At 46.2% G+C, this 23,880-nt stretch overlaps 1 protein-coding gene and 1 long non-coding RNA gene across 10 annotated transcripts in view; one reads left to right on the top strand and one right to left on the bottom strand.

Annotated features, from left to right (window-relative positions):
• LOC144826009 (uncharacterized) overlaps positions 1-23,880 on the bottom strand; it is a 425,789-nt gene that overhangs the window by 182,454 nt on the left and 219,455 nt on the right. The window lies entirely within an intron of this gene.
• ELAVL3 (ELAV like RNA binding protein 3) overlaps positions 1-23,880 on the top strand; it is a 133,316-nt gene that overhangs the window by 43,547 nt on the left and 65,889 nt on the right. For 5 of the 9 annotated variants that reach the window (XM_078684191.1, XM_078684232.1, XM_078684216.1 and 2 more), the window contains exons 2-3: positions 20,821-21,055; positions 23,204-23,307. In XM_078684191.1, coding sequence (XP_078540317.1) covers positions 20,821-21,055; positions 23,204-23,307 — 339 coding nt within the window. The remainder of the gene's footprint in view (positions 1-20,820; positions 21,056-23,203; positions 23,308-23,880) is intronic. The other 4 variants (XM_078684242.1, XM_078684223.1, XM_078684199.1 and 1 more) reach the window with 2 other exon arrangements.

Below are 23,880 nucleotides of genomic sequence, written 5' to 3'. Positions count from 1 at the left end.
CGTTCCACCGCGGAACAGAAGAAACTGACGTCTACACGCCGGTGGGGACTTATATGACTTCACTGACATCACAACCAGAGTTGATGTTATCACGGAGTCGTGAGGCGCCGGCGCACAGAGGGACTGCTGAAAAATGTCAACATCCAGTCTGACGCATGGGGAGAATTCAAAAGTTAAGGAATCTGCGGCTAGATGTCTCTATCAGATGCGCCTGGCAGCCAATGTTTGATATGGGTATACTGCCCTGGAATGGGACTGTATAGTGCCCAGGGCTAACAGTGTTGTCTGAAAGAACACGGTTCTCAGAGCAGGCAGTGTTCACAATGTCCAATGTTCACAGAGTCGGCTTTTTTTAGCTGGCGTGGTGTTATGTGTCTTCTCTTTCATCATAAGACATAACATTTCTTAGCCTTCAGCGGGATAATGATATTAAGGCCTTGTTCACAGCAGCAAACAACAGAGATGTGAGAGTAAAGGTACTTGCTGATGGGTTGAAAATTCACTTTGAAGAGACAGGAAAACTAACTGGGTAAAGTATGCATTTTATTTTAACTGCAGTCAGGGAAAGGAATCAAAAATCTTACTTTTTTAGCTGCCCAAAGAGGAGGAGATAGGAGTCTATACTTTTGACTCTACGGTTAGCGGTGGGCATTGGATTTTAAGCCTCCACAGTTATGTGTGGGTGCCTTCTGGTTTGCCAAAGATAATGAAGGTCAACTCCAGTAGGTATCAATTATTGATTACAAACTGAGCTTCCAGAGCCAGTGTGGGCGACAAACGTCCGAAAATATGTCTCCAGCTGGCGCCTGTAACCCATGCTTTCCATGCACTGCCACAGGTCAGACCCTGAAGAGGAAAAAATGGGTGAAGTGCATGGGAGGCACCTTTACTAATCAGGCTTGGCCTCTTGAGGAGTAATGGTTTCTGTACGCCCCTAGGAGCTGTTGTGGTAGGAAACTATTACAAAGGTTGGCACCAACACGTTCTTTGAAAGAGCCTTTTCCCCCAGCTCTCTAATCCTGTCAGTCGATCCAGGTCTAGAGGTTTCAGGCTCTTTACCCCCGTCCAGGCCCACGCTGGGCAGACCCTTCAGCAGGGACTGGGATGTGGTAGCTGCTGGCATGATGGGGGTTAACAGCCTCGTCCAAGCTGCTGTGTTAGGACAGGGACACAGCCCCTCCACCCCGTGCCTCACTCCAGGGCATTGTCTCCCCTCACACACAGCCTCCCATTGTAAGGCGGCAGGGTGTTGGGGGCACAGTGTGTGGGCCTGTTGGTGCAGGCGGATGTGCAAGAATGGGTGCCAGCCGTGTCTGGCAGCCCTGGGCCCTCAGGCGCGGATTGTTCAGACTGGCGTGCATTTGTGCATGTGTGTGCGCGTGCGTATGTGTGTGTGTGGTTTACCTTGCGGAGTATGTTGGCGTGCATCGTTTTGTTTCGGTCTGCCTGTATTCCTCTGGGTGTCGCTTTAGGTGAACCATTCTGGGTGTGTGCTTGCGTATCCCAACATGTGTATATCTGCATGTATTGCATTGTGTATCGTTGTGTGTGTATTTTTTGCTTTCTGTATGACATCATTAGTACGTGTCTGTATATTACTGTGTACATAGCTATGCGAGTATCTTTCTGTGTATGTTTCTGTGTAATTCACTCTGCATATCTGTGTTGCACCACTCAATATGTATGTTTGTTCGTGTGCATTATTCTGTGTGTCTTGAGTATTTCTCTGCGGCCAAGTCTGTGATTACTACAATAGGTGTAACATTTTGTGTCTGCCTTTGTCTGCGCGTTCTGCACCATGCATCTCTCAGAGCGTGTCGTTTGTGTATTACTGTGCTTGTGTGACTATTTGTATCACCACGGGGGCGTCGTGTCTTTCTGTGTCTTTGTGTATTGCACTTTGTGTCTACTTGTTTTGCACTAGGTAAGTCTACCACTGTGTGTTTTCTGTGACATAAAGGCTAGATTTACAAACCGAACATGTCAGTGCAGCGTTTTTGCTGTGTTTGCGTGTTTCACGGCATGCATTTGTGCTGCTGTTTTAGCGGCATAGCACGGCCCAGCTACCTTTCCAAATTGCTTCTGTGGTTACCATAGCAACCAACAGAAACAAGCCTGCTGAGACCTGTGGGTGACAATTAAAATGGCGAACAATAAAGCTATAGTTTTGTGCGACACTCGGGACACAATATAGAAGTGAAACATCTAAAACACTGGACTTTTAAAGAAGTAATGCAAACCTCTTAAACGCACATGCAGTGCCCATGAACTCAAACATTACAAGTTATATAAACAAATTATATATCCTATCAATGAGAGGGGATCTTGCTGTGCAATAAGCTTATTTTTTGCAGAGTAGTCTCATGTGCTGAATAACACCTTTCTGCCCTAATAATGTATTTGGCATGAGCTGTAGGATCGTTCATTTCTTGACTCAGGCTGCTCCCCAATCAAGACTATGGGGCTGATTCAGAACTAGGCAGATGGAGGTAAGTCAGTAGGTATGTCAGAGGACTTTATTCCCACCATACCAAATTTAGAGCTGTATGTCAGCCCTGTGGACAACTCTAAACATTGGCGTATCCGGCAGTGGTGTAACGAAACTTGAGGGTACCCCCCCCTGCAAAGTACATGCAGTCCCCCCCCACACTCCAGCCCCAGGCGGGAGCTCTTGGCCAGGCGCATGCCAGTGACAGAGGGGGCTCCGTGGCACCACGGGGTCCGCGTTACGCCACTGAGATCCAGTCAATATTATAAACGTTTCATGGACTGCTCTGTCAAACATGATGGTCGCCTGTCAAACTTTTTCGTTTTAGTATATCCAAAAACAAACTCCCAAAGCAGGGAGTTGTCTACCATGGTGTGGGGGTCATTATTTTTCATTTCTACGGTCCCTCACCTCCAGATTTTACGTAGCGGTGACTTAACAGCATAAATAAATAAATAAATACATACACATATAACCCCGTCCACTCTAAATCGGAGGCCATATTATCTTGGTCCGTCAGAGGAGTATGTCAGTGATGGAGCCAGGGTAGGCCCCCTCTCTGATATACTAAAATTTCGCCTGACTGTAAGAGACGTACAGACCTTCAATCTAGCGGAGAGGGCACTCCATTGCCGCCTGTCTACCAAACTGTTAAATCAGCCTGTATATGTGCAGGTGGTGGCCTCCCTAGGATCTATGCTCCTTTGGCCGCTCAAATGGTGCGCTGACCCTCGACCCTGCCTTCCTAGGCGGATATATGCTCAACCCAATTGAATTCCACTGAGTAGATGAAGACAGGTTTCATGTTATTGAAGATATGCAGATTCCTCCTTCACGGACTGTCATTGCTTGTGATAGTGCCATTCTAGGACTACATTTACAAGTTGGGGTACGAGGAAAACAGTGAAGTCAATAATAGACAACCTACACCCAATACGACAATCGTTTTGCAACTAATATTTAGAACAGGATGTTTAAGGTAAACGATAATTTTGCATGTGATATTCTGGCACACAACCGTAACTTAACCATGCTGGTGAAGCATTTCATCCACCACGTCGCAAAGTCTGTGATGACGGATCTTACTGTTAGTTTACCTGACTCGGCGTACGTCATACTCTACACCTCTTTTCTCCTCCGATTCGGTTCCTATTCTAAAACCTCCTCTATGGTACGAGCAGTTTACTCCAGGATCGACAAAGTTGGAGATTCAACGTATTCAAAAGTTGGGTTTGAAGCTGAACGTTTACTTGCTGGTTTCATCTTTCTCAGAGAGCAGGATTAGAGGCACAAATCAGGTGCTGTGCTTGGCAGGTTATAGCGCTTGTGCTGGTTGGGTAAGTAAGAGGTGTATTTAGATCCAGACATAATACGTATGCAATTGCAGCGCTGGTGCAGGAAGGCCACGGGATGTGTCAACACGCAGATGGGCGCACAGTTCTCTGACCACCGAGGTACCCTCCAGTCTCCCAGTAGGTCACTACGGTCCTGGGTACCGCGAGTGTCCCAGTAGGTCACTCAAGTCCCCTGTATCTTCTGATGTCCCAGTATGTCACTCCGGTCCTGCAGTTTGTGAAAGTTGCCAACCCGTTAGTGAGAGCATGGTGTAGCTCGGTCAGATGGCATGTGCTTGTCTTCCAATACCTTGGTGTCTATCCAGTTGCAATATCCAGAAGGCCTTTTAGGGGGAGCCTTTTTTGTACCTTGCGACGACTAATTATTGGGTGGCGGAGTGGTTCATGTTCTGAAACACCTCTAGAACTTTCACGGTAGAAAGAGATGGAGACACAGTGGCAATGACCACTGACGTTTAAGTCTTGATAGAGTGGACGCGGTCATGTGTCAACCCAAAAGATTTTGCTACCTTAGCTCTTTTCAGCTGGCAGTGGAGTGACAGACTGGTTGTTTCAGATGCACCAGTGTGCTTCAGTCTAGGATCCAGATTACATTTTAGGAAGAGGTTAGAAATCCACCTTTGGATGTCGACCAGGAACACTTTGAAACAAAGCATGGCAATTTGTTCTATAAGCATACATACGTGTGTCTGTGAAGTATTGTGTTCTGTTGTGGCAAACACCGTAAAACTATTCATACAGTATCCCCTGCATTCAATAGGCAAGGCCATTGGACTTATGCAATTGTGCGGCAGTGGCCTTTTTCAAATAATTATAGATTTGCTGCATTGGCGACATAATACATTACCTGCTGCATAATCTGCAGATTTTCACCCCAAAAATGAGTTTTTAACTCAGAGATTCAAAAGTGACTAAAAAAGCAGCAACACATGTTGTTAAGCATTAGAAAATTATTTGCAAAGTTTGACTGGTCACCTTTCTGTTGGTTATTGGATGTTAATCCGGTACTAATTAGGCGCAAACAATGCCCAGAAATTGTGAACGAGTTTAAGAATGACAAAATAATGAAGTAATACTATCAGAAAATGTGCCGCATTACATTGCTTAATTTGACTTTTCTTGCCGCATAACTTACTCAACCCTGCTGCCAAAATACAGCGCTCCCCTGCCGCATAGTTCCAGTGGCCCTGTCAATAGGCAACTTCTCACACAAGGAACTTCTGAGGCATGTATCTAGTGATAACAGGATAGTGCTTAGTTCTAGAGCACTGTTTTTTGTTCTGAAACACTGAGTTCAGCTCAACAAGTTACTCACAGAGTACTAAGACTAGGCCATGAGTTCTAATGACTTATTTCTAGTACTTTATTTCTAATCTTAGAATTAATGCTCAGCTCAAGAGGTCAATTCTGGATCATGGTGTCTACTGCAGAAGTATTGTGTCCGGTTACGGAGCACTTTTTATAGTCCTAGATTATAGTGACTAGGTAAGAGGACTTCTGGTGTAATGTGCTTGACTGAGGTGTCCGCTTATAGTCCTCCCTTAACTGCACCGCCTGTCTCTTCATAGCTCAGAACCAGGAGACCGATGAATTTACTTTGAGTGAATTTCAACCTTGGGATTTATAGACAGGCCTGTGCCTCCAAAAGACTAGTGTGGCTAGAATGGGGTCAAGCGATTGTCAAGTCGAACATCACTGCTGCTGCCAGCACTTTGACCTCTAGACAACCACCTTGCTTTGGCTTTCCTCTCTCTGCACTGCTGCCTTTTGACACCTTACAAGCTGTATGGTGTCCATCTTTATTTCTTTTTATTTGGTGCCTCTTTGGCAGCAAAGGTGGCTGAAAAGAGTGCAACTTGTTGCAGCACTGAGATAAGACGCAGACTTGAGGGACATTGGGGAATCAGCGGTTGCCTGGCACCGCACTACAGAAACATGGCCGCAGTGTGTAGGACAAAATAAACAAACCTGTTCTCACGCACCATGTAGATATACAAGGAATTACTCACGCGGTGGGCCCTCGGGGTTGGGAACCTGGAGCTCTGATGAGGTCATGCTGAAGGGTTCTGAGGAGGGAGAGACAATGTTGTTCTGAAGAACCAGGTTTATATCTTCTTTTGGAAGAGGGTGTAAGTTGTGGTGGCGATGACTTGAAGTCCTTCGAGCACTGCCTTTCAAAAGTCATTACCTTGGAATGCTACGGTATGGATCACATTTCTGGAAGGGTGCTGGGCAGACAGAAGTCGAACCAGGCACATCTACCAATATATTTACGTGGAACTGATGACTTTGATCCGGCTTCAAGCTTATATAAAATCATATTATATTTTAGCATCAGTTTGCTGAACTAAACAATTGTGTATGTTCTGTCAATGACTGTAGTTATTATTCGTTCCACATACTAACTTCTTCAAGGTAATCCAGATTCTTTCACAGAGCCCTTATGCTTTTTGAGCCATTGGCTTCTGATTAGGAGGCATTAAACGTTTTATAAAGTTTATCATTCTCTTTTTAGCAAAGTAAGAGTAATTTTGTCATGTGTTGGTTGCTTGTTGTGCTCATCTGTTCACTATGAAGGGGATCTTTGCTCACTTTTCCTGCTTCGCCAGGGCACGCAGTGGGGTTTCGTTCTGGCGGCACAAAAACGAGCTGAACCTGTTTAATGGTGTGCCTTCAGTATTTTCAGCTTGACCACGCGTGCGCTACTGAACAGAGCACAGGGCTGCAGTGTGGTCCAGAATAGACATGGCAACACCACTTGTTAGACCCAGCGGTTTTGGGCTGCCTATAACGCATATAAGATAGTCAGAGGCCACCGTTCCAAATAGGATGAGTACGATACTCTTATACGATAACCTGTGCTTATCCTCTGGCAGCCTGCCACCGAGCAGTCAGGCTTATCCGCAGGGCTCGAGTGTAAAGCGTTGGCACAACAACCCCCCTCACAACACACTGCGTTCACCACAAAAGGACTCCACACCGTATGTATAAAAGCACTTGCCTTTGTATTACACACTCACACACACTGAAATCAAAAGGAGATACACATTGTATATACACTTTACAGTCATACGCAATTGTGAAACTTCTCTAATGGAATCGCAGCGAAACACTCATTGTATATATACTTTACAGTTATATGCAATTGTCGGACTTTCCCGTTGCAGGAAGGTCAAACAGTCACTAGTCTCTGACTATGCCTCGTGACCCAGCCACTCCGTTTTTTAACTCTACCAGCTAATGATCCATGCTGTCCTGTTGGCGCCCCATTGACTAGACAGCCAGAACCACAAAACACAGAAAGAAACAGTTACTTAGTTTAGTCCATCTGTATTAGACCTCCAGGTGCCAGACGGCACCTGCACAAAGGTGGGATCCATATCCCCCATAGACAAAAGGTTGTGACCCAGGAAGCTGGCGTGCTTCCCGTCTGGATAAATGTTTTCCCCTTAAGAGTAGGTGTGTCCTGCTGTAGTCCCCCAGCAGTCAGCTGCAGTTTCCCACAAGGAACACGAAACCCCTCGGGTCTCGTCACAATGTTTTTCAAAACAAAGCAACCTGTGGAGTGGGTTCAGGGAAAGGGAACCAACGATCTTGGACAGAGGACGCTCTGGAGCACAATGGAGCACAGGTCCTCTTGGTTGCAAGCATGGGTACTGCACTGCTCGAACTCCTCACGTCCTAGCACCTCAGATGGCTACTGATCTTTGCGCACACACTCTTCTTGCATAGTGAGAGGATGGTCTATGTCAGGATGGTCCTTGCCCCAACCACAATCACTTCCACCTGTCTCCACCGCACCCTGTGCGTTCCTTACTATCTCAGGGAGACAGTGAGATCCTTTGTGTCCCTGGGATCATGTGGACAGGAGGCCAGCTCACTGACCCTTGGAGAGTACTTAAAGACCCAGGACATGCCAATTGGCACTAGCTTCAGGCCAGCAACGTCCAGTCAAAATCCACCAAGTGATAGTCCCCTTCTTGGAGCATGACAAGCTCCAAGCCACCACAAGTCTGTGGATAGTACAGTTGCAGTCCTTCCTGCCCTAATAATTGCTCGTGCAAATGTCCCAGTACCAAATCAGCGCAGTATGGTTCCAAATCCATAAGTGTCTCTACTTTTGGAGGCCGAAGCCAGTAGTTATACCCACCATGGCCTTTGAAGATACAATCAATTCAAAAGGCCACCTTTGAAATGCACAGGCTGTCTTTAAATTTTGTCCTGTCTGCCATCCTACCCTGGGTGGTTTGATCATAATCTTTAGTGGGGCCAGGACCCTGCCCCATGGCATGCAGGTGCCAATTCCACCCCCACATAACCATCCCAGAAGTGCCCTTCAGAGTCAGAGGTTTGCAGTTTCCTGTGAACCCCTAGGTTATGACCCTCTATCAGGAATCCACAGATTTGGCTACGCCCCTAGCACCCAGCTGTGAGCCACACACATCGAAATGTCCACTTTCCCAAGGTGACATTTCCATCACCGCATTTTCGAACCCACTCCTACTACCGCAGAGTATTTGCCATTACGAACTCATTGATACCAAACATCATACTGTTACTATTCTGCCCGTTGGATATAATGTTTGACAGCCTTTCCCTACGTCTCCTTATGCTAATCCATTGCGAGAAACAGGCTTTGTAAATGCCAAGTCGAGTAACAGTCCCCACCAGGGAAAACATGTGGCACTATCGATGAGCTATCTCCGTAGATGGCACAACCAGTACGGCAGGCCCATGTAGGTACATTCGAGATACATTCCCGTGTTATAGGTCTTACCCCAAAACAAGGGATTTACAGCTAACTCGAATCAGCCAATTATATACACACACCGCTCTGCAGTATGTACATGATGAGCATAGCGCTTTAACACTGCACGGCAGTGCCAAATGCGCCCAAGTCCTAAGGTTAGCATCTAGAGCAAAGGAAAACTGGGAAGGAGAAAAGCAAAAAGTTGAGGGAAAGCACCATGGAAAGGGCTATTTCCAACAACCACTTATTCACAATAGGTGATAAAAAAGACATAGTATATTAATTCTGGTCACTCTACTGTGAAGCAGGCAAGAATAAAAGATGCTGAATCAGTCGCTGGTGTCGTGCTTTGAATTTTTTTAGCACACATAAAACAAGGTCACGGGAAGAATGCTTGAATCAGTCTCAGCCACTGACCCGAGTAATTAGCCAGTGGCGTCTTTATCACTGTGCCACAGGACTCAAGCTGTACATCACTGACAAGGTCGAAACCAGTCTCTTCTTGATCAAAGGGGACCTGGCCTGGCAGTTCAGACTGGACTGTTTCCACTGGAGCAGCACCAAAGCTGATTCCCACATAACTGGTTAAGGTGACCTGGTGGGCATAAAAACGATAGCCTAGGATGAGGTCAAGTGTTTGCCAGAGGCTAAGATTAATGTGAGCACTCCACTCATCACTTTATTGTTTCTCATTGTATTTTTAGGGCACGTTTATTTTCATGACCTCAGGTATTTTTTGGAATGTTTGATTTGTTCTAGCTTTTTTCCAGGACTTCTGAGATACTGGAAGACTGTCAGTAAACAGGTCGCTGCTGCCTTCAGGTTGGATCGGTACAAAAGGGGGTGGTGATGGACGGAGCATCTGAACCAATCAAACACTCACACCCAGTCAACAGATCTGGGTTTAATCCATCACCACCCCATTTTGTACCGCTTCAGGGTGGATGGCATTGTACCTGTAATGTCACTCCTTCAATGAAGAACAGAAGGCCATGCAGGTGTAGGATGGATTTATTTACGTGATCCTGGCATATACAGCTGGCCAGCTTGTTGAGGAGTTGAGGAGCTCGCCTGCTGGCCTGCTGTCCTTTGCCTTGGTTCTTCCCTTTGCCCTGTTTCCGCCCCTTTCTGTCTCCAGGAAGTTCTCTGAGGTCGCAGCTAGACTGCTAAACTCTCCACCCTACACCACCCTCTTTAAGAAGGTGTTACTAGGGAGGGGACTAGGTAAGGGCAAGTGCCAAAGATGAGTGGCCACAATGGGCAACCAGCATGGTCAAGTCATGAAAGTTGGATTGTTTGATGATGGTCAGGTGTTGTCAGTCTACCACACTCATTTGAGTGGGTGACTTGCAGTTTGTGCATGATGAGATCTGGCTAGAATTACATATTTTCTGCCTCAGCTTTTGCATTATTTTATAGTTTGAATGTTATAGAGGGAGCATAATTTGTTTGTGAGGGTGGAGAACAGTGAGTGCATAAGCCATGGGTGATACGCGAGTTCTGAAGGCATCCCATAACTGGTCCTTAATGGGAACAAGAGGAGTTGTCAGCCTTATAAGCAGTGACAATTAACATGAGATCGTGTGACACACTGTATGCCATATTATGAGTGTTATTCTAAACAACAGTGGTCCCCAGAGAAAGGAAATATATAAGCAATCAATAAATATAGACTCAATAGTTGCTATATTAAGTGGACATGTCCAGCCGGACAGAGGTCAATTCTTTACTTGTTAGACAATGTAGAAGATAGTACACACAAATGGATAAAGTGGGGCACAAGCCCTGCAGAAATTGATCCTGGATATAATCTATTTCATTAAATGTGTTAATGAACGACCCATTTATTCGGAGAAGTCCAATGAATCGTCGATTCTTAGTGCTGCTATGGTCGTTGGGGTTACAGATGTCTCAGGGCGTTAGAAGGGGTCCTGGCTTCCCGGGGAGCTTCAGTATGCATGGACTAAGTCCCTAGCACACCCCTTTTGTCTACATCTGTGCATTTGAGGGCAGTTGATACTCTATTCCGCCGCCCCTTCTATCTGTGGGAGTACTCCCCGTGGGAAGAGGGGTGCGGTAGGTGCAGTGTTCCTCTGCTCACCCCCCCCCCACCTATTTTATAGGATGCAAACACCTCTGGTAGGGAGTCGGAGATTTCACGCGTGGTGGCTGGCGGGTGCAGGCTATGCTCCCCCGCCGCTCTCAGACGGGATATTTATTTATTTTATTTTATTTAATGCGATTTTATATAGCGCGAACTTTACCCGAAGGTGTCAGAGCGCTTTACATAAGAACCAGTTGCAAAACATAAGGACTAAGGATTACATGCGTTACATAAAAGATACAAACAGAAAAAAAACCTGCCCCATTCTTACAGAATATCAATCAGTACCTGTGATGTAGCGTTCATTAGTTCCGTATGACAGTCAGGACGTGCCGTGAGCCTGTCCTCCCCTCCCCACACACACACACACACCTCCACTCCACAGGAGTTCCATGCCTCTGGTAGTCGATTGCCTGGATTAAATGTGGCGGGATTGGAAGTTGCACTCCATGCGGCCGCGATGGCCCACCCTTGACCCTTGTCATTCAATCACACGGGCCACGACACTCGCTGTCCACGGTAGTACCTCGCCGTGCATACCCTGCTCCCTTGAACCTTGGCTTACACTCAGGATACCACGGATCGACCGTGGCAGCACCCGGGCCCGGACTGGCCGTTGTGGGCACCGGGCAATCCCCCGGTCGGCCGCAAGGGTGGGGGCCGGTTTTGGCCCTGGGGGCCGTTTTTGATGCAGAGCCGATTTTGCATAGCTGCAAAATCGGCCCCATAACAAAAACGGCTGAAAAGCGGCCCTGGCAAAGCGCTCGCCCCCCTCCCGCCCGGGGGGGCGGGGGGGGGGGGGGGGGGGGGGGAAGGCCGGCCGAGCACTTTGCCAGGGCCGGTTTTGGTTCCCAGTGCGGCCCCTTGCACTGGCCAGCCATGGCGGAGGTACACACACATACACACACAGCCCGGCAGCCTCTTGCAGAAGCAGCGGCAGGTGCATCGGTGGTCCTGGGTTACCCTGCATCCCAACCCCCCCACCCCTCCTAACGGCTGCGCTGATTCTTGAAGGGGTAATCTGGGAGCCAGAGAGTTTTGATTTTTATCAGTTTGCCCCAGCCTACAGCCCCCTCCCGCTCCAGCCGGCCTCATTAGGACGGGATGTATACATGTATATGTGCTACCATGCCATGGCCACTTAGGGGCCCCCAAATAACTCTCCGGGCCGGCTCCCGTCCTCAGGGATTACCTCCACACAGCTGGAGGGGCTGAGCCGGCTCCCTTAGGCGTGGAGGGTCTCAGTGGCGACGGGCAGCACGGGACAGATGGCAGCCCTGTGGGAACCCCGTCCACAGTGGGGACCCAGCGGGCCGGCCTCGCCCCCTCCTCGGCAGCTGGGCCCTTTGACTTGGCTCCCAGGGCCGGGCTCGCAGCCTTTGTAATGGGGAAATCCCCGGAACACATGTTAATCCGGGGTTATGTCAGCTGCGGGGGCTCAGGGCGGATCAGTGAAACCGACGACTGGAGGGTGTTGGAAATTACCCTCGTTAAGGGCTCGGAGACTGAAATCCAGCGCCGACTGCGACGGGGCAGGGCTTCCGGGCGTTTATCTGCCCAAACCCTGCTCAGGCTGGGCTTCCAATTGGCAGAACAGTTCCTATCACGCCAGTTCACCTAACCCTAGAGGTGACAGCAGGGCTCGAGCCGGGGTACCACGCGGGTGGACAGCATCCCCCCCCCACTTATTTTACCCGGAGCTCGATAACTGGAGCAAATAGAGCCCCACATTCACTCTTTGGCCTCTCTGGGGCGAGATCGACTATCATTCAAAACGCTGCTCACGCACTGGCTTCTCTGATGCAATCGCAACTAAGGGGTGGGCGAGGGGAGGCAATGAGTGATGGTGCAAGCCACCTTTGGTGACGCCACTTCCTGTCGTGACGTCATTTTCGGTGACAGCGTCCCCCCACTTCTTTTTTTAGGACTTGTGCCCTAGAGGTGACAGGTAGATGTGGGCGAGCCAACATATCAACAGTGAAAGCCGAGCGGCCCTGAGAATGTTTGCTATGTAAATCATCCAACAAATGTCACATACAATACGATAAAGTCTCTTCTAAAAAAAAAAATTTTTTTTAACATTGCAGAAGCTTTGACATTAATACGTCGCGATATGGCACGGTACTGAAAAGTACTTATTAAAAGTGATAGTTTTTAAACACGTTTTAAACTATGAGTGAACGGAGAGGCAAGGCAGTAGTGCAAACTCAGTACATGGCCCAGATTATTATAGAGCAACATTACAGTCTATTAAATCACACACAATAGGTTTTTCTACAACTGGTATTCTGAATACACATTTTTGGAAGTACTTTTATACCTGATAATGAAGAAAAAGGAGTGTTGGTGAAATAAAATATTTGCCTACGGTCAAACACATTTAACCCCTTCGCTGCGGCGGCTATACCGCCGCAGCGCTAAGGGGGCGGAGCGGCGGCACGGCGGTCCGGTGCTCGTGACGGAACCGTTCTGTCACGGCACGCGGGTGAGCTGTGCTTGTGACGGAACGGTTCCATCACGGCCCCGCCCGCTCAATAGAAAGCGCCGCGCAGGCGCGGCGGCGCGGCCGTGATGGAACTGTTCCGTCACCAGCACAGCCCACCCGAGGCTCGTGACGGAACGGTTCCGTCACGAGCATGGGCGGGGTTAAGTAAGGGAAGACGGATTTTATCCAGATTTTATGGTTTCACTTTGAACAAATCAGCCACTAAATGGGTATCTATTATTCTTTTCTATTTTATGTTAACGCTCTCTCTTTACAACTCAGTGGATTTTTTTGCAGTTTTTATATAGCATGAACTCAACCCTAAGTTATTTGAGCACTTTACTTGAGCACCAGGTAAATTACTCAAGGTTGCATTACTTAAGAAGATTAAGTGATTTGCCCAGAATCACCGGAGCCCAGAGTTGGCAGCTCTGGCCACACTGCCACATCCTGGGTAGAGGGAGGGTGGCAGGCAGAAAGAACACGAAAGCTCAGCTCGTTATGAGCTTGAGGTTCCAACAGAACCTCAAACTGAGCCAGAGCAAGCTCAGGCTTGAGCCTAGCTCGGGCTTTCAATGGCTCGCCCACCTCTAATGACAAGCTTTGTATTCTCTGCCAATCACCCAAACACACCCAGTTTTAGAGATGCCTGTGCACCTCTCTAACACAAACACCAGCTTCCGACACGTGGAGGGCTACAACACCGGATAACTAACACAAACGGGGTGTAGCTTCGGAAGGGGGGGTTCAGGGCGTTTGGGGTGTGACATCTCCCAAATAAATACATTCTTGGCTTGGTAGCTGGATCTTGAGGACCTGAATCAGGTCTGCTGTATCGGTTTTTCTTGTCAACCTGATTACTCTAAGATGTTTGACCTGTTCATTTTTTGGATCAGGAACTTAAATGTATTTAGGCCCATATTTACAAAGATTTTGCGTCAAGGTTGCATCACTTTTTTGACACAAATCCTTTTCATTCCACGCAAAGGTTGATTTGCGTGACGTGCTAATAAATAAATAAATAAATAAATAAAGCAAGACAGCACTTAGTGTTGCCTTGCGTTACTTTACATCAGGTAGGCAGGCCCGGACTGGCATAGCGGGCACCGGGCAATTCCCTGGTGCGCCGCACGGGTGGGGGCCGGTTTTGGGCCCCTGGGGGCCGTTTTTGTTACAGGGCCGTTTCCAGCCCTGTAACAAAATCGGCCGAAAACCGGCCCCGTCAAAGTGCTTGGCGGCACCTCCACAACCCCCCCTCCCCCACGAGTGGGGAGAGGGGGGGGCGGCCGAGCACTTTGCCAGGGCTGGTTGTGGTTCCCAGTCCGGCTCTGCAGGTAGGTGTCGCATGGGTGGTACATGAGCGTTTCCAAGCACCCACCCATGGATTTTGACACATGCCCAAATTCACAAAGATTTTGCATCTGGGATGCATCACTTTTTTGAGGCAGCCTGACACAAAATGCTTTCTGGTATTTAAAAAGCCATGCAGATGTTGATTTGCTTGGCTTTGTAAGAAAAAGTAACGCAACACGATGTGCTGTGCTGTCTTGCATCACTTTGCATCAGATAGCTGTTTCATGGGTGGTGCACTGGTGTTCCTGTGCATCCACCCATGGATTTTGATGCAAACCCACGCTTACTAAGAGTTGTAGACATGGGTTTTTAACAAAATGGTGAACATGCCTGAGAATGGCAGGACGTGGAGACATATCTTTATGTCTCCTTGCTATTTCAGCTTTGCATGTGTGCAGAAACATAGGGGGGGAAAGCCTCCTAGGAGGAAGGTACCTTTTCCTGCATAAAAACTATCCAGACAATAACACAGACACTGTGTTGGCACTAGGCAGTCCAAAGTGTGTCAGCGTATGGAAAAAGGAGACCCGTGCCATTTCTTTGAAGATGTGGTGCAGTTCTGCACTCTTAGGGTGACACAGCACAGCAGCATTTCTTGGTGCGTCCCACTACTTCTTTGTAAATAGGACTACTTTCTAATAGAAGTAGTCCTTGAATGGATGCAAAATACTTTTTAGAATTCCCAAATATTGCGTTCCCAATTTCCCACACATACTAGTGGCAATCAAACACTCAACAGGTGATGGGACAAATGCTTGTAAACAATATAAACACTGGCCATCTCTTGGGGTACCATTCCAAACCATTGTTTTTCACCCACTGTTCCACTCTAGAGCCTGATTGAGGATTTAGCAGACAGATTAAAAGCAGACAGGGTGGCGGATGGCTTTGCTGTCTCTACTCTGCCCCCCAAATTTAGAGATGTCTACCAGCCTGGTGGAGCTATGTATACATTGGAAGGAACTGCAGTCATGGCAGTTCCTGTCAATATCGGAAAATTTTAATGGACAGCTCTGTGAAACAAGATGGCTGGTCGTCAAACTTTTCCAAAGTTTTTTATGTTTCAAATTCAAACTCCCACAGCAGGAGTTTGTTTTTGAAGAAATTAAAAATATGAATGACCCCCACACCAGTTTTCTGCAAAGTGGTGGAGGTCATTTTTTCCTTTTTAACTGTCCCTCACCATCAGACTACACTTGGGGTGATGAAGAAAAAAAATAATTCTGACCATCCACTCTAAATGGGGGTGGACGGCCAGGCGGCTTACTTATAACGGCACCTACTCCATTGGGCCATTGAAGGAAGTTTTATACTGACAGAATACATTTTACTCTGTCGCCGAAAAACTTGCAGTACGCCCAACTTAAAATTAAGCAGGATGACCTTGAATATGGCGGACAGGCTACTCATTTGGCAAAGCAACAGAGTACCTGCTTGTTAAACTCTAAATCAGCCCCATAGTCCCACCAAATGCAAATCCGTACTGACCCTGCTCATCATCAAAACAGCCCATCCCAAACCTTGGCCACCTCACACATTCACCTTGTGGGCCACTGCTTTTTTAGTTGGGAAATTTGAGATTTCTGTTGAGAAAGAACTAACAGCACAGTAGATGGAAATTTTGAACCATGTAATTTTCATAGAGGTTCACACTGTTAATCTCTTGTTGATTAATCCTCATGGTTATCTGGGGATGTAGGAAGGTAGCAAATTCCATCAGATATGTCAGTGGTTGATAATTTTTGGAAAATGACACAATAGCTTGTGAATCTATCTACTGTCGAGGGGGTAATGTATGTAAACATCTCTGTCACTGATCAAACTTTTCAAATATAATAAAGAGTTATAATTACTCTAGGTAGTCATTTGTTAACAAATCATAAACAGATCTCCAATATTGATCATCTTGGTAGATGTGTCTGGTAGGGTAAGTCCGTGCAGATACTATATAGTATGTAACCTCTGCATAAATCTTTAACCTTGGTGTAGCTCTCTGTCAATACTTGCAATGTTGGCAGTATTTGCTGATATTTGTTAAGGTAAAAGAGCTCTCTTCACATCTCTAAAGTTGGCACTTTGTACCTAAAGTTGGTAAATCAGTGTAGACATTACTAAGGTTTGCAATATCCACAGATGTCACCAGTGTCAGTAGATTTCTCTTGAGACTTTAATATTGGTCATTTAAGCAGATTTCTCCAGCGTTACTAAACTCCTTTTGATACTTCCATACTTAGCAACCTTTGTGTGTGTGATACAACTGGTAATCCCTTCTAGATACCTTTGAAAGTTGGTAATCTTGGAATACATATCTAACCTTGGTAAATCAGTATTGATTTATGCATGGTTAATATGCCCATAAATGTACACAGAGCTAGTAAATCTCTGTATATAACTATAAGGTTGGTAGCATATCTCTACACAGTTCCAGTGTTTGTAATTTCTGTCACTGTCTCTGGCATTGATAAAACTCTCCAGGGTGCTCCCAGGCAAGAAATTTATGTAGATGTTCTAACATTGGTAAATATAGCTATCCCCAGGATTGGTAATCTCTGTAGATTTCACTCAAATTGGTTAACGATCCTAGATATCTCCAAGGTCGGTAATATCTGTACAGGTCTTCAATTATGGCATTTCCCTCCAGGTACCACGAAGAGAGGTAAACCATGTGGATATAATGCTGGTTAATTCATAGAGAAAACACCAGGATTTGCGCTACGTCTGGGTATTTTTAAGGCAGGTAGACCTGTATAGCTGTGTTAAATCAATGAGAACTAGTCTGTCAAGACGTGATATGAGACTCAGAGCTGTGTGCTGTTAATGAAAAAGAAAGTAAAGTATTCTTTCTTTTTTATGAAGCCCTCACACACCAACCTAGTTGGTGGCATGCTTCATCATCGGGCCCGTCTGGTGACACAGAGTGCGTCCCTGGTGTGCTACAACCCGGGCCGGACTGAGAACCAAAACTGGCCCTGGCAAAGAGCTCAGCTGGCCCCCCTGGGAGTGGCCGAGCTGTCTGCCACGGCCGTTTTTGCCGATTTTGTTACAGGGGCCGATTTTGCAGCTATGCTACAAAAATGGCCCTGTAGCAAAAACGGCCCCCTGGGGCCCAAACTCGGCCCCCACCCTAGCAGCCCACCGTGGAAACGCCCGGTGCCCGCTACAGCCAGTCCGGCCCTGGCTACAACGCCTGTGTTACAGCGGAGCAGGTATGTTTACTGAGTGTGCAGTGAAGGTGACGTGAAAGTGAAGTTTAAAAACTGTCCAGTGCTCCCATTCCCCAAAGGGTTTCACTTTAATATTTGGGCCTCTGGCAGTAATAAAAAACAAGGCAACAGATGTAGGTGGAGTGGTATTTAGGAAACTCCTGCATCCAGTGGGCGGTCTACATGTTTCAGTCAGGCCTTTAGTGTTAACGGGCTTTCCTCAGGACCTAAAAATTTGAAAAGTGCGATCTATACTCTCTATAGTGTGCAGAGCAAAAGATGTGTGGCACACGCTAAGGTGCCCTATGTGTGAGAAGGCAGTACCTTCTCAAAACATTCACTAGCGTTTAGCTATGAATGCCCCATGAGATTCCGGCAGAGGTTCTGGCATGTGTGAATGCTCAGAGCCTTCATGAACACCTATGTTGCTGCATCGGCTCTCCGTGGATGGCTGTCACTGAAATAGGCAATTTCTGTACATGACTCCCAAAATGTGTTCTTTCTGCTAAATGCAGCCACAATTGCTAATCTGGTAAACACCTCTGCTTGGATCCAAACATGGTTATCTCTGCTGAGATATAAATCATCACATAGCAAGACAAGATGTGCCACTTAGACCAATTCAGCTTTTACTGGGCTACCAACGATTTTCACCTAGTAGCCATGAACTCCGCTTGCGGAACACAGCACAAGGCACTTTTAAGTTCCTCCATTAAATAGTGATGGTGGGTACTGCTCCGTTTGACATGGCTATGGGCAAGACTGACTGAGATACCTGGACGATGGCACAGGCACAGACAGACCTTTATGTCTGCACCCCTGGTGGTGAGGAGACCCACCAGCCCTCCCCTGTAAAATCTGTTTGGGTCCCATTAACGGGGATCCTAACTTTCTCTTGACTGTCACAGGTGTTGCATGATTGATAGAAATCGTGGAGGGTGAATGACGGACAGCGCATACAGCATAAGATGGTGATTCACCTCTAGCTTATCTTTGTCCTTCTTGTAGAAGTGACAACCTGCATTTCATCCATGTAGGGTTTCTGGAGTAAAGACCTTTATCTGAGAGACAGTGGAATATATAGATCTATAACTGGTCAGATCAGACCATTTGTAATGCAACAATACCTGAGCCCCTCCACTTCTGAAGAGCAGGGAGTCATCCACCAATGTAGATGGCCTGGGTTCGAGTATCTGGCTGGCCACTACTTGATTCCACAAACTGACCATTTGGTGACCAACCTCCTCCCCGGTCATGCAGTAGTCTGTGTTGATGCACGTTGGCTGTATTGGGTGAAGAGTATGACATTTGAAGGTTTGGCCGTAGTATTCTGCCAGTGCCTCCACAGTAGAATGAATAGTGCCCCCTGAAGTAAGTAGCTGTACTTTGCTGCTCGGTGAGACAGAACTCAGCACATAAGCCGAAAGACACACTTGCAGTGAGCGGGACTGCTGTTTTTCTTCAAGGCGAAGATCAGCTCCAGGATCCGGAGAAAGCCCTGCTGCTCCATCCTGGCTTGGAAATAGAGAAAGCTGTAATTTGCAGTGTGGAGAAGAAGCACACCATGGCTCACTGAAGCCTGAGTGGAGGTTTTCATGAGTACGTAAACCAACAAGGTGACCAGAACGAAATCGAAGGCCATATTTAAGATCCTAGGATGAAGGACTTTCAGACAGTGTTCCAAGACAGAGAGTTTTGTGAGCGTACATTCTCCCGGACTTAGTGGGAGCCCTTTTCCTTTCCAGATGGAAATGGACAGAGGTTTTTATCCTTCTACGTAGGCCGTGTTACGTTCGAGGTGGCTGTGGCTGGCCACTTTATTTTTTATGTCATTTGAATTCTCTTTCTAGTTCTTTTGGTTCCAAGAATATTGTAGTCTGGCGTCATCATTGCACCCTCACTTAGTTTACAAGCAATCACCAATCTTGTGATGGATCCACTGTGCTACATCCGAGCCTGTCCTTGCCTTACAAACCAATAGCCCCCTGAACTGATGACTAAAAGTGAGCCTACATGGGCCAATAATTGGCCTGTCCCCTAAACTGTGGGCCCTGAATCATACACTGCAAAATCGGGATACCTTGTTCCTAGTCACTGGTGGGAATTGGGTTGGCCATATTTTTGTTAATAAACATTGAGCATTCCCAACAGCTTGGGCTCCAATTTGTGAAGTTATCACTCCTTGAACCATGTATATTTGAGAAACCTGGGTAAAGGCCAGATCTATAAGAGGAAGCTTGATACTTTGTTGCATTCTGTCTGCCCTACTGACGGGATCTTATGGTGAAAACCTTGAAGTCTACAAAATTGGGAACCCCTGAAGGCTTTTTAACAGTGAAAAACAGATATTTTGATTTACAGCTATCTTTGTATGCGATTCTCATTTGGATAAATCCTTCTATCCACAGTTCCAAGATTGGTAATCTTGATACACGTGTTTAAAATGCTTAATACCCAAGATAACTATACAACTGGAATGATATTGTATGTTATAGCGTTTCTTCAGACATCGTGCTGCTAATTCTCCAAGATATATCCAGCAAGGTTGCTGTTTTCTATATATATATGACTGTGATGTTAGTAAATAAAGCTACTGAATATGGTAATGTTGGTAAAGGTTAATAACAAAGTTACTTCTTTTAAAGTACTTCCAAATTTGGTACTCTTTGTGGAAGCATCTAACCGTAGTACATTCTACTAGATGTCCTCAAGGTTGGCAATTTCGGTGGATGGCTGCCATTTTGAAAAATACCAGTGATGTATCTGGGATTCCTAATCTCTACTGATTAGCAAATTAGCTTAACCCTGTATATTTCCTTAAGCTTGGTAATTTCTATAATATCCCTCCGGATGATAAGCTGATAATGATGGTGGATAGCCAAAGATGATAAATCAAAGATTAACAAAAAATCTCTAGTTATCTAAGACGCTTAGTTTATTGGCATTGCATTCTCAGGAATCAAGTGCATGATCATTTTAATTACTATATGTTCACATAACACCCCAGTCAATCTAAATAGTCTCTTGGAGTACACAGCGGCCTATAAGAGTTACAACTGGCATGTTCCCCTTCTTCTCTCAGCAGATAATTAGCACAATGGAAACCCAAGTGTCCAACGGCGGCCCAGCGAGTACTGTTATCCCAAATGGCCCCACCATGAGCAACAACTGCCCGACAGACGACAGCAAGACCAACCTTATCGTCAACTACCTGCCCCAGAACATGACCCAGGAGGAGTTCAAGAGCCTCTTTGGCAGTATTGGTGAGATTGAGTCCTGCAAACTGGTGCGGGATAAAATCACAGGTACGGAAAAAGGTACTTGAAACTCATATTTATCTCTTTTTATTGGTTTGGTGGGTGAATGAAAGGGGGGTGGGTTTTTTTTAAGGAGGGTAGTCCAAAAGGAGAAGGTCGGTAGGCTGAATGGGGAGGGTGAGAGAAAAAAGGTGAGAAGTAATCATTGGAGACAGAATGGGAGGAGTCAGGTGCCCATGCAGGTCTACGTTCACCCTAGGTATCAGAGAATCAACTACCCAGTGAAAATCCCTCTTTGCTCCTTTACTCATATCTACCTTTTGATAGTAGACTTCAGGGTTGCCAACATGACTCCCAAGTCTATGGCCTTTTAACCAAAGGTTGCCTAGAATAGGACACACAAGAGGTTTTCTGGTTGCGGAGAATCAAAAAATAGTGGAAAAAGCATCCAATGAGAAACTGAAGATCATACTCCTTTTCAGCCACTGCCGTACTCATACTGGCCTCTGGACTTCGTTGCTTCACTAGAGTGTGCTTGCTTCTTCTAGAGCTTTAAACAATGTCGTCCCTTGACCCCAGGTGTCTCTACTACAGTTGTGTCTGTTCGCTATAGGCGAACACTGAATTGGTTGAGAATCACTGCTGCACAAGAGTCTGTTTGCTCCCTTCAGAACACCTTACTGTTACTAAACGCCAGTTGTCAATTCTGCACTGGGGTCTGTCTTTGCACTGCATCAGATGATGCCGGCCTGGTCACAGGGTATCGCAGGTAGATCACAGCTGCACTTCACGCAAGTGTCTTAATGTACTTGGTCACTGGGTGTCTCTGCTGCATCAGTGTTTGGCTGTGCCCCCCAGGACCTTCTGCAATGCCAAGGAGGCTATACCTCCTTCCACCCAAAAGGGACAAAATGACTTCCTGGAAGGGGCACTGGTGACATTAACTGAGGAAGGAGGCAGCATGAGCTAGGTTTGCCGGGTCAGTGTTTTCAGTAGGAGATGTGGTCGAACAGAAGCTTAAAAAAATACACTTCACTTATTGTTGTTCATTCAACTAGAGTCACCGCGGGTTGGCAATCATTACCAAGTAAAGCCACACACCAAAATGTGAAAGAGTCTAGAGCAGTATTTTGCAATATATTTGCTTTCCATCAAGGTTATATTTCTGAGGGGGTGACCCCACCACATATACAAGAGAGTGGTTGTTCAAACTAATTCATCCCATTACATCTGGGTGGATTCCTTGAAAAAACAGCAGTGCCAGGTGCGTGGACTTTTAAAAAAACTTTATTTTCATTTAGTAAAGATTAACAATTTGGCATTAGAAATAGTGCACTTCAAGCGCAGACCACAAAGTGTTTAAACATACTAACATTTCAGATACATGTCAGGCATAGCTGAGACGTACATCAGGTTAACATAGCGGCAAGTGAGAAAGTAAAAAAAAAAAATTTGAAAAATAAAAATAAAAAAAGGAACATGTAGACAAGGCCGTCAGCAATAGTTCACAATATATGTGAATTGGACACGATCCCCCAAAAGAGCTTTCTTGCAACAATCATGCACCCAAGGGTAATCAACTCAGGAAAATAGCGACGGTCATCCATCTCTACATCACCCCGTGCACTTCAACTTGGGCCACACACATCCAAAATGGAGTAAGATATTTCCATCGCCCCCGAGCCCTCACCCATCCCGGGTCTGCTAATGGCACCTAAACGATACAGTCTTGCATACAGGAAAAGCAAAATTTATACTGTCCTAATTTAAATTTTTTACCACAATCCTCAATGTTATCTATTTTATGACTCATATCTTGCACATTATGGTATTTACGTATTTTGAGTAGTTGTATCATGTTAAGAACTAGATAAGGTAATGCTTAGGGGTCTCACAAACCTTAAATACCTAGAAACGTGGTAATGGAGCAGTGGCTGAGAGAACATTACTTGCTACTTAAATACTTAAAATGGGGTCACCAACTCTTCTTCACACAAATTGATTAGAGATCTGGTGTAATGGAGGGAGTTTGTCCTCTTGGGTGTATGAGATCGGTAGGAGGCCCTGTTCTTGTGCAGAGTCAGGATAGGTTCACGGCTGAGGTACCTATTACACACACTCCCATTTTGATGATAGAAAGGCATGGTGAGGAGGGGGTTTGCGTTTGGGCATTTCTTTTACGGGATTTTTTTAATTTCCTCCCGTCAGGCCAGAGCTTAGGATATGGGTTTGTCAACTACGTGGACCCCAATGATGCAGACAAAGCGATCAACACCCTAAATGGACTTAAACTACAGACCAAGACCATCAAGGTAAGAGGTGGCCTCACAGCATCCCTCAACCCCCTTCCTGGTTCGCTCTCCAGCGACTCCCTTACTGTAACTTTCTCTTCGTCTGGGATGTGATCTAGGGGGATGAGTTAACAACTGAGGAGGCAGGCGGCCAGGGTTCCAATCTGGACTTCCCCACTTGTTTAAGTTGAAAGATCCTGGGCATGACATTTAAATTCCCTGCACACCGTGCCCTTATCTACAAAAAATGGGAGCATTTAGAAGCAGGCCAAATGTTGGTTAATATCATTTATGTTGCATTTGTTTTCTCATGATCAGTTTCCTTCTCTCTCTTTTGTATTTCTATATATTCTTTCTCAGTCTAAAGTGCTCACTATATCTGCATTTGTTTTCAAATTAATCCACGCTCTCTCTGCACACCACATCGCCTTTCTTCTTTTTCGACCTCTCTCCCTTCCTTCTGTGTATCAAAATGTCCCTTTTTGCATTTCAACTATGCCTGCAAACAAACCATTTAACAGCCCTAAGTGTGGGAATGTGATTGGGATAAACAGAGCAAAGCCTGAGCTCAATGAAGTAGGTTTTAAAAGAGGT

Source organism: Lissotriton helveticus, chromosome 1_1, assembly GCF_964261635.1.
Source record: "Lissotriton helveticus chromosome 1_1, aLisHel1.1, whole genome shotgun sequence".
Lineage (NCBI taxonomy): Eukaryota > Metazoa > Chordata > Amphibia > Caudata > Salamandridae > Lissotriton > Lissotriton helveticus.
The sequence above is the reverse complement of the archived record's forward strand: the minus strand, read 5'-3'. Positions and strand labels throughout refer to the sequence as shown.